This window comes from Phocoena phocoena, chromosome 6, assembly GCF_963924675.1.
Source record: "Phocoena phocoena chromosome 6, mPhoPho1.1, whole genome shotgun sequence".
NCBI lineage: Eukaryota > Metazoa > Chordata > Mammalia > Artiodactyla > Phocoenidae > Phocoena > Phocoena phocoena.
In genome coordinates this window covers 78,137,551-78,148,062 of record NC_089224.1, presented here as the reverse complement: position 1 = coordinate 78,148,062, position 10,512 = coordinate 78,137,551, and the positions used below count along the sequence as shown (strand labels likewise).

At 47.1% G+C, this 10,512-nt stretch overlaps 1 protein-coding gene across 2 annotated transcripts; it reads right to left on the bottom strand.

Annotated features, from left to right (window-relative positions):
* Positions 1-1,462: 1,462 nt before the first annotated feature.
* On the bottom strand, positions 1,463-7,987 carry PHF24 (PHD finger protein 24). 2 transcript variants are annotated; one of them, XM_065879661.1, is made up of 7 exons: positions 7,610-7,987; positions 6,782-6,967; positions 3,299-3,377; positions 2,807-3,012; positions 2,301-2,461; positions 1,886-1,981; positions 1,463-1,559 (listed from the first exon to the last, which is right to left on the bottom strand). In XM_065879661.1, the coding sequence occupies exons 1-7, from the start codon at positions 7,985-7,987 to the stop codon at positions 1,463-1,465; spliced, it is 1,203 nt and encodes a 400-aa protein (XP_065735733.1). The 2 variants fall into 2 exon arrangements, with proteins under 2 accessions (XP_065735733.1, XP_065735734.1); XM_065879662.1 differs by having other exon boundaries at positions 6,782-6,902; positions 7,610-7,737.
* Between the last annotated feature and the right edge of the window lie 2,525 nt (positions 7,988-10,512).

Here is a 10,512-nt window from a genome sequence, read left to right as displayed (position 1 = left end):
TACCTGTAACATACACTGAATGGGGAATTTAATGAGAACTTAGGAAGGACAGCTGGGGCTGGGAGGCCAGGCTTGGTGGCCTTCTGGCAGCCTCTCCTTGCCCCCAAAGTCTTCCCATGCCAGGACCAGGCCCTAAGCTGGTAGGGAAGGGCATGTAGTGAACAATGGGGAAAAGCAGCAACTCAGGCCATATCTCAGTAACAGGGAGAAGGGAACACCTCTTCCTTCTGTTAGGCTTTGCTGGGACTTTCTCTGTTCAAGAGAGTTGAGATGCAAATCCTCTTCTTAGCTCCAGTGTCTTATCCTCATTGTCAGGTGGTTTGAAAGGAATCCCTTTTGGGGGCTTCTGTGGAGTTGCTCTTTCCTGGGCTATGAAAAAGGCTGGCTCTGTACTCCATACCATGGCACACTTTTCTAGGTCTGCAGTTGAGCTGAGCTGGAAGAATAGAAAAGCATGAGCCTTCTTCTCTCCTCTTCCATCCAGGCCTTGTCCTCATTGGAGCGCAGGCTTTGGGTCTCTGTGGTAGCTGACTTGGGTGAAGCACTTAACCCAGAGGGCTGAGACTCTTGCCATCATACCTGTTCCATTCAGGCCCCTGGGCTCTGGGCCATGAGCACCCACCTAAAAAACAGGGGCCAGGATGGCTCACCTTGGTTTTGGACTGTTCTGTTAAATAAAGACTTTTCGACTTGAAATGACCTGGTTGAGAGGTTCCTAGAATTCTGGGTCCCTGGGAGGGGCTGCCTTCCCTTTTCTAATTAGGACCCCATAGACTAGTTGCCTTCTCTGTCACCAGGAATTGAATTTAAATAAATAATAAATAAATAATAAGTGCAGTGGTGGTTTTCAACCATTTCCCCATCCCACCTGAGGGACATAGTACACACCTACCAGAACAGTGGCTCACCACAGAAGGGATTTGCAGTGTGGGAAGAGGGAGCCTGTCAGCATCTCTAGGAGAGTATGTGAGTCTGATATGCCCCCTTATTAAGAATCACTTGGCCAGAGACTGATCTATTGTGAATCAGAACTGGCCAATAGAAGGGCTGAGTAGAGACCCCCTCGTTTATACCAAGGGCTTCACGAAAGAACTTTGGTCCTTCTTCAACCAAAAAGAACCAGGTCTCTGCAGGCATGGCCAACTAGGCATGTGTGTATGTGTGCATGTGTGTGCACACATATACGTGTGCAGTGGCAGGTCCAGTCTACGCTGTGAGGGCAGGGGGTGGTCCAGGAGCAGATACTGACATAGCTCCCAGGGCTTCTCCCTGTGGCAATGCATTTACTGTCTCTGTTGTGATGGGAATGGTGATTTCAGTGCCATAAAGTTTAGTGACAAACTGAGATGTGGCCAGTGCTCCATCCCCATAAGTCTCAGTACCAGAGGTTGGTGGGGGGAAGGGAGAAAGTAAAGGAGGGAGAGAACGCCACTGTCCCCAAACTGAGCTTTTCTGCTCCATGCTATCCTGGGGGTTTCAGGTGAATGGCTGCACTGTTGGGGCGAGCAGCCAAGATGTAGACGACATTCTCCTGCAGGAAGGTAGGCCAGTCCACAAATCTGGAGTGGAAGCAAAGAACAGGTTTGTGAGGCCGGTTGCTGAGCCTGGAGGCTCATGAGACCTGCTCCCAGTGGCAGCATGGCTTGAGGTGGGCAAAACTCAGGGAAGCCCTGGCTTGTGCGTGACATGGTGATGGCAGGCTGTGCTTCCAGGGTGACAGACCAGCTCACTGGCCCTATGGATCTGGGGTCAAATGTGTACTCTTGAAGTCTGGTTTCTGGGGTGGGCATTTGCTGTTTTGGGGTGATGGTGGGGGTGTGTTTGTGTGTTTGTGTGTTTGTAGGGGTCAGGGGTGTAGACAGCTCAGTGAGGAGGTGTCACTCACCTGGACTCAGGCTCTGTGGGCAGCGGGGCCTTGTCCTGACTCTTGCTGCTGCTGCTGGCTGGGCTGCTGTCTGCTATGGGACCCACATGACTGACGCTGTTGGGCACAAGGACATGTGGTTAGGAGTGGGCCACTGAAAGGCCCGGCCCCTTCCACATTCTGGTGAACCCAAAGCTCTGGATGTGCTTGTCCAGGCTTTTCTGACGTGGGGCGATGCAGTTGGGAGTAGAGGCTGCTCTATGCCGTGGCCAGTAGGAGTCACTGTCCACTGTCTAATGCATAGGAGGATCTTCTGGCTGTTTGAGGAACCTGGCAGGAGAAACAGGGAGGTAGGTACCTTTCATACCAAGGGCCATTTGGCATGGAAAAAGGAGGAGGGTACGTGAGTGGGGGCAGGGATTGGTAGGGAGCAGACCTGACACTGCAGGAAGAAGCATCTGGGGGGCGTTTGCAGAACCAAGAGTGCTGGGCACGGCGGCACTCTGCCTCACTGATAGTGCTCCCGCTGCCCCGGGCCAGGAAAGTGGCCCGGGCTCGCTCCCGCTCCTTGACTGTCAGAAGCCTTAACAGAGAGTTCTGGGGAAGAAGAGATATATTAAGACCTGGAGGTGAAAATATTTTGTAAACTGTCAAGCCACAGAGAATCCTACCTCCACCATCACCTCTGCACCCTCCCTTTGAAGCAGCCCAGAGCATTTCTGGTAACACCAACATTTGCAGTGGGGTCCAGCACTAACCAATCTTCCTTGGGCAGTTTCCCCAGCCTAGGCACTGGATCACCTGTCACTGGATAGAACCTGAGCCCTTTCCAGGTACTGGTTCCTGCTCAGAGAGTACCCAGTGCTCCTCCAACCTGCCTGGCATGTTTCCCTGGTCTCTCACCCAATACCCCACAGACGTTTACCCCCAGGTGTCCCTTACCTGGGGACGTATTTGCTGTAGAAGTAGGAGGGACTCATGGGACAAGAAATCAGGCCACTCTATGTGTCCTCGGTGTTCAGGGTCCAGGGCTGCAAACTGGCGGGCTGCCTGCTCCTCTTGCTCCTCACTTAGAGCCCTGTCACTGTCCCCTCGCTTCGCTGTTTGGTGGCGGTAGCGCAGGAAATCATCCAGCGTCAGGGAGCAGTCTGTGGGGAGGCACCCCGTGCTAGCCAGGCCCACCCTTTCCGCAGCCTCTGGAGTACCTGCACTCACCTCTAGGGTACCCTCCAGAGCCCCACCACCCACAGCTCTTATCCAGTCTTTGTCTCCATAGCCAGGATAACTCAGGCTGTGGCCAGTGGTGGGCCAGCAGCTTGCGAACACCGTCCCATTTATGCCCTTGCCCCACAAATTCCGAAATACTCCTTTCATGGTTCATCCTAGAAAGTATGAAGAAGAAATCTGCCTGGCTCTCTCAATTGGCAGCCTTACCGGGGATAACTTTACACTGCTGAAAGGTCTCTGTGAGGCTGTACATTTCTTCCTCAGTTAGCAGCAAGTTGAGGTTGTTCTGAAAAAGAGGAAGAACTAAGTCAGTGGCCATGTTGGCCAGTAAGAAAGAAAGGCCAAGGATCAAGAAGGATGGAAATAGTATACCAGCTGGAAGGCAATTATTGGATCATCTAATCCCAGCCTCTCATTCACAGTCAGGTAGACTGAGGCCCCAGAAAGGGGAAAGGACTTTCTCAGAGCTGTCCAGCTCTGGGCAGGATCTTTCCCAGAACCCAGATATCCTGGCTGCAGCCCTGAGTCCCTTTTACTAAAATAGTGGTTTTTGAATTATTCTCTGAGATAGCTTAGGGGTTCTCTGGAGGTGCCTTAGGAAGCTGTTGCAAGGGAGAAGGGGGCAAGTGGGCAGGGTTCTGAATCCCTAGCTCCATCAACCAGAGCAGCTCCATCTTTATCCATTTTATGTATCTGGCTTCTGTGTTAGGCTGTGTTCAAAGAGTATTTTAGTTAAAAAAGTTTAATTCTAACTCCAGTTTCCATATTTCTAAAAATTATTTAATCCTAAAGTTGTATCACTTTAACTCCAGAATGGTTTTGAAAGAGATGCCATCATGAAAAAGTTCCTAAAACCAAGTGAATTTTTTTGTGGTGCCAGGGAAGTTTTAATTCCGAAAGAGCACTGATATGTTATTTTGTTAGCATTAATTTAAAGTCTTACAGTCTTTAAACTACCAAATATTCTTTATAGTAGATCATTTTCTCGCTAAAGTACCAGTAAAGAACAGGAGCAGACATTTCATGACTATTCATTTGTGGATTTCATGAAGAACTCAAACCATTCTTTCCATAAACACTTTTTGAGCACCTAGTATATGCTTGGCACAATGGTGCTTAACACTGTGTGATGTTTAGTATGGCTGGAATGTAGAGTGTGTGTGTGTGTGTGTGTGTGTGTGTGTGTGTGTGTGTGTGTGTGTCTTGGGAGAGGGTAGGGAGGGGATAAAAGATAAGGGAGGGGAGGTAGGCAGAAGCCTGACTGTGAAGTGCTTCAAATGCCCTTTATTGAGCCCCTCAAATTGGGCCTTTTTTTCTGAGGGCAAATGGGAGTCATGGAAGGGTTTTTAAGTGTGGAGTGCCATAGTCAGCTCTTTGTCTGCTGTGTGGAGAATGGATTAGATGGGCAAAGTCTGGAGGCATGGAGGGCAGTTAAGTAATTGTTGCAATAAAGAAAAGATAAGTGGCTAAACTAAGACATGAGAATGAAGAAAAGGGGAGAGATTTGAGAGAGATTAGGAGGTAGAGTCTATAGGACCTGCTGACTCACTGGACGTGAGGGGTGAGGGAGAGAAATGAGTTGGGATTGGTAACTGCGGGCTGGTGGTGGTATTACTATTCACAGAGACAAGGAAGGGAGGGAGAATGGGTTTGGGGAAAAAGATGAGTTCACTTGGGGGCATGTTGAAGTACCTGTGAGACATCAAGATGGATATAAGTCCAAGAGACAGGAAATTTAGGTCTGGACCCACAGATTTGGGAATGATTGGTATTTAGATGGTGGAGTAGTCACCAAAGTGGATGAAGACCCAGAGAGAGAGAGTATAGTGGGAAAAGAACCCTGAGAAACACCAGCATTTAGGACTGGGACAAGAAACTAAGGGCACTTAGAAAAAATGGTCGGGACTTTCCTGGTGGTCCAGTGGTTAAGACTTTGTCTCCCATTGCAGGGGGTTGTGGGGTTCCATCCCTGGTCGTGGAGCTAAGACTCCACATGCCTCGTGGCCAAAAAGCCAAAACATAAAAAAGAAGCAGTATTGTAACAAATTTAATAAAGACTTTAAAAAATGGTCCACATAAAAAAAAAATCTAAAAAAAAAGAAAGAATGGTCAGAGAAGAACCTGGGAAGAGAATCAGTAGAGGGTACTGGAAGCCAAGAGAAGAGAGTTGTACAATGTAGGAGGTAATGTTAACAGTGGTTATACGAGTCAGGTGGAATTTTATTGATTTTCTATTTTCTCTGGTTTCTGTATTTTGTGTAATAATTCTCAGAAAAATACTCATAACCTAAGAAAAGAGCGGGCAGTAAGGAAGTGCTAAATATATCAGAGAGATCAAGTAAAAGATTCCTAAGAAAAGGTCACTGGACTTGACAGTTAGGTCACTGGCGACCTTAGAAGAGCTAATTCAGCAAAATGATGGATGAAGAAGCTGAATTACAAGTGGTTGGGGAACCACAAGGAGATAATGAAGCCCTTTCAAGAAGCTTGGCTGTGAAGGGAAGGAAAGAAAAGCGAGGAGCTTGGAAGAAGTCTTTGTAAAAGGTCTCGTGGAGAGTGGTGGTAATGAAGGCAGGACTGTGACAGAAAGCCAGGAAGGGAGCCGTGTAATCCTGAGGGTTTAGGAAGGAGACACTCAGTCCTACATCAGCAGAACACTGCCAAGCAGAGTTGCTGTGAGTGAAAAGGCTAGCATTTGGAGGAGTGGTGACTAGAGAAGATTGCCTGTAGAGCAGGCTGTGCTGTGGCATATTCCAGCTGGGGAGAAAGTATTTTAAGTGACTGGAAATAACTCTTCTATACTTCATTTTATGGACAAGCCACAGAGAAAGTGTTATTTGTTAGAAAGTGGCACATCTTTCCTTTCTCCTAGGCAGTAGGAAGAAGAGGGCATCAGCAGATACTCCTTACTCTGAAATCAGTGGATGAAGATATCTGCAGGGCAACAGATCAATGAAGCAAGACTTGAACTCTATTCAGGTGTGCTGAGAAAGGGATATGAATCTGGCTTTTAATCTTTTCAAAATTTGGAAGCATTTATGTATAATTTGCAAAGTTCTGAATCAACAGGCCTTTGTTACTTAATTCACAAAATGATTGCTTCAGAGATGAAGAAAAATGCTCCTAAGACTTAGGTAGAAGACCAAGCGAGAATCTTAGGACTAAGATGTTTTCCTTGGATGGAATCCATCCCTATTGGAAGGAAGCCAGTTAGGATTTCAGGTTGGTTTTTCAGATGAATACAATGAATGACAACTATAGACTAACAGAGAGTAAGTACCGCTCCAAGCAGAATTAGTTGTGAATAATTAGGTCTCGTCCTACCCATTCAGTCCTCTAGCTCAGTGGTTCTCAACTGGAACGATTTCGTTCCCCCACGATACATTTGGTAATATCTGGAGATATTTTGGGTTGTCACAACTGGGGGTGGGTGTTACTAGCGTCTAATGGGTAGAGGCTAGGGATGCTGCTAAACATCCTACAGTGCACACAGCCCACTCAGCAAAGAATTATCGTGCCCCAAACGTCAATAGTACTGAGGTAAGGAAAGTCTGTCCTAACTCTAGTGACCCGAATCTGAATACTCTTCAGGTTACTGCCTAGAAACCAGTGTTCTAAGACTGGGCCTCCAGGAAATGTGCCAAATCCCTGGCAGTGCAGGAGCCCACCATCCCTGCAGTCTAGGCTTACACAGTAGTGGCAGCTCCAGCCTGTTTCCGTGTTTGCTGTCTCAGTCACCTCCGTGGCACTGTCTCCTTGGATGTAGCCCACGCGGCGCAGGCAGCCATCATGGAAGACCCTGGTGCAGACCCTGCACGGAAAGAGGCTCTCGGCTGTCCAGACCTCACAGACATCACACATCTCATCATTAACAACCTGGGGAAAGATGGCAGGAGTGTATAGGGATGTATAAACACAGCAGCAAGATCCTAGGCCACCAAGCACAGTGCTACTTGCCTGGGGCTGAGTGACCCTGGAGCAGCCTAAAGGAACAACTCCAACTGACGCCAATGTCATGGCAATAGAGCTTTCTCTCTTGAAGACAAGAACCAGTAGGTTCTTCCAGCTGCTCAGGTCTCTGTGATCATGTTTCTGAGCAGGGATGCTACTAGCATTTTTGGAAAGAATAATCTGTTGTGAGAGATTGTCCCAGGCATTGCAGGACCCTTATCATCGCTGTTTTTCTTGGCACCAAATACCAGGAGCAACTCCCAGTTTTGTGACCTTCCTGAACTCCCCCTACCCCCACCCCAAATTTCCAAATGCCTCCTACAGGGGACAGTATTATCCCTTAGGTGGGAGGGCTGCCATGGTATAATTCCTTATCACCCATTTCCTCAAGTCTTTCACTAAGACAAATCCAGGATGTAACATTTATTCTTGGGGAAGAAATTCAAAGACTCAGCTCCATCTTTCTGGTTTTGAGTCTCACTTCAACCATACCCAGGCCTCCCCGTCCTGCTCCCTGATCCCCAGAAGGTCTAAAACTGCGGGATTCTGCCCTTACTGGACACTCACAGGCTCTCTGGGCTCCAAGCGGATATCTGGAGGCTTGTCATCATCCAGCTTCCGGGTGGGGCGGATGAAGGCAGGGGGTGTGAAACGACTGGTCCTGTCAAACTCCTCCGGCTCCACTCCACGCCCATCCCGGAGCCTCTCCCAGGCGGCACGGTTGACACCGCTCTCTTCTTGGAGTGCTGGGGTGCTTGCCTCTGCTTCTTTCTCTTCCTGCACCTCCTGGACAGAGCCCTCTACCGTGCCACGGTGAGACCCCGAAAGTTCACCTGTGCGTCGGATGGAAGGCCTGTCCCGCAGCCCATCCTTGAAGGCAGACACAGCCAGGGTCACCTTCTGCACCTGCTCCACTGTCTGCCGCTTGGACATCAACACCCCCATGGCTCTGTGGACAGAAAGCAGAGGGGCTCAGACTCAGCCAATGGCTGACCATATTAGGGCAATTTGTTTCAACCATTCACCTAAGTGGCAAGCGCTATTAAATAGCTTCTCCCTTTTCTGCAACTCAGTAGCATGGCAGGGTGGACAGAGCACTTGTTAAGGAGTCAGAAGACCTTGGTTCTATTTCTGACTGGCCCTGTGACTTTGGTTTTCCTGTCTATAAAATGAGGGCGATCTGCTCAGCGCACTTCACAGGGCTATCATGAGGATAACATCAGAAAAGGGGCTTAACAGTGCATGTAGACTAGAAAGCACTCTACAAATGTGAGATGGTATCTCCGTCTCCCTTCCTGTCCCAAAGCCAATTAGGTCTAGGGGTCCCAGGCCTCCGATACTTTGAGACAGTAGGAGACTCCAGAGCCCAAGTCTCTCCCAAAGATGACCCAAGGCATAAAGCAAGACTACAGCTACACATTTCAGAATTCTGACTGAAGGAATGCTCCTCTGACAAGTGCTGTGCACAAGAATCCATATCAAACGCCTACTTTTTGAGTCAGAGTGAATGAACTCCTATTTTTAGAGGACTCCTGAATTAGGCATCCAGGAAACTCTGCCACCTCACCCATGTGGTCAAGGTCTCAGACACTTCTTTGCTCCTTCTAATTAGTAGCTATGCCTGTTTATGGGTCTGTTTGTCTATCACAGATGACCTGCTCATCACAAGCTCTCAGGTGCTTCTCACACTTCTAAGGCTTCACTAATGTCACTGCCACATTTTCTGCTTTGATTCTCAGAACTGTTCAAGAAAGGTCCATATCCTTTACAGGTTAAAAAGGAATGTTATTCTTGCTCTTCTTCTGTAGTAGCAGGGCATTGGAAAGTGAGAGCATGACATGGCACACTGCAAAGCTGGTCTGCTATTTCCTAGCCTGAAGGGTCTTAATGGAATTCAGTTGGGGAATGTTTGTTCTAAGTGGAGCAGAGAGTCCATTTTAGCCTTGCTATCATTCCATCATAATCAAGGCTTATTGAACAGTACTATATGCAAGGTACCGACTGCTCATCATTGGAAATAGAAGATGGGAGAACAGAGTCTCATCACTCAAGCTACTTAATATCAGAACTCAAAGAAGAGTAAGACAGAGTGCTGGAAGTGCCTAAAGGAAGGTGAGACCATATTACTGGGAGTCAGAATGGACCTTGAAGGATGGGTAGGAAGTTATCCTCAGTTTGTTTGGGGAAAAAGGTGACAGAGGGAAGGAGGAGAGATTCAGACCAACTAGAAGGCTACTATAATAGTCCAGGCAAGAGGTACAGGGTTTAAACTGAAATGGTGGCAGCAGGAATGATACTGAGTTGATTTGATACTATGGAAATAGAGAAATTTAGGAATAAATTGATAACTTGATTGGATCAAGTGCTACGTGGCTGCTTCCCACTAGCTATCTATTTCACATTTGGTAGTGTATATATGTCCATGCCACTCTCTCACTCCATCCCAGCTTACCCTTCCCCCTCCCCGTGTCCTCAAATCCATTCTCTAGTAGGTCTGTGTCTTTATTCCCGTCTTGCCCCTAGGTTCTTCGTGACCATTTTTTAAAAATTCCATATATACGTGTTAGCATATGGTATTTGTTTTCCCTTTCTGACTTACTTCACTCTGTATGACAGACCCTAGGTCCATCCACCTCACTACAAATAACTCAATTTCGTTTCTTTTTATGGCTGGGTAATATTCCGTGGTATATATGTGCCACATCTTCTTTATCCATTCATCTGTCGATGGTTGCTTCCATGTCCTGGCTACTGTAAACAGAGCTGCAATGAACACTGTGGTACATGACTCTTTTTGAATTATGGTTTTCCCAGGGTATATGGGCAGTAGTGGGATGGCTGGGTCCTATGGTAGTTCTATTTTTAGCTTTTTAAGGAACCTCCATACTGTTCTCCATAGTGGCTGTATCAATTTATATTCCCACCAACAGTGCAAGAGGGTTTCCTTTTCTCCACACCCTCTCCATCATTTATTGTTTCTAGATTTTTTAATGATGGCCATTCTGACTGGTGTGAGGTGACACCTCACTGTAGTTGTGATTTGCATTTCTCTAATGATTAGTGATGTTGAGCATCCTTTCATGTGTTTGTTGGCAATCTGTATAACTCCTTTGGAGAACTGTCTATTTAGGACTTCTGCCCATTTTTGGATTGGGTTGTTTGTTTTTTTGATATTGAGCTGCATGAGCTGCTTATAAATTTTGGAGATTAATCCTTGGTCAGCTGCTTCATTTGCAAATATTTTCTCCTATTCTGAGGGTTGTCTTTATTCTTGTTTATGGTTTCCTTTGCTGCGCAAAAGCTTTTAAGTTTCATTAGGTCCCATTTGTTTATTTTTATTTCCATTTCTCTAGGAGGTGGGTCAAAAAGGATCTTGCTGTGATTTATGTCATAGAGTGTTCTGCCTATGCTTTCCTCTAAGAGTTTTATAGTGTCTGGCCTTACATTTAGGTCTTTAATCTATTTTGAGT

Excerpts from the sequence above, each read along its gene's own strand:
- PHF24 (XM_065879661.1), bottom strand. The coding sequence starts at position 7,987 with ATGGGGGTGTTGATGTCCAAGCGGCAGACAGTGGAGCAGGTGCAGAAG. Across the intron at positions 3,013-3,298 it reads GCAGTGTAAAGTTATCCCCG|ACTGCTCCCTGACGCTGGAT; the intron begins GTAAGGCTGCCA and ends GCCTCCCCACAG. Across the intron at positions 1,560-1,885 it reads CCCACAGAGCCTGAGTCCAG|ATTTGTGGACTGGCCTACCT; the intron begins GTGAGTGACACC and ends CTTCCACTCCAG.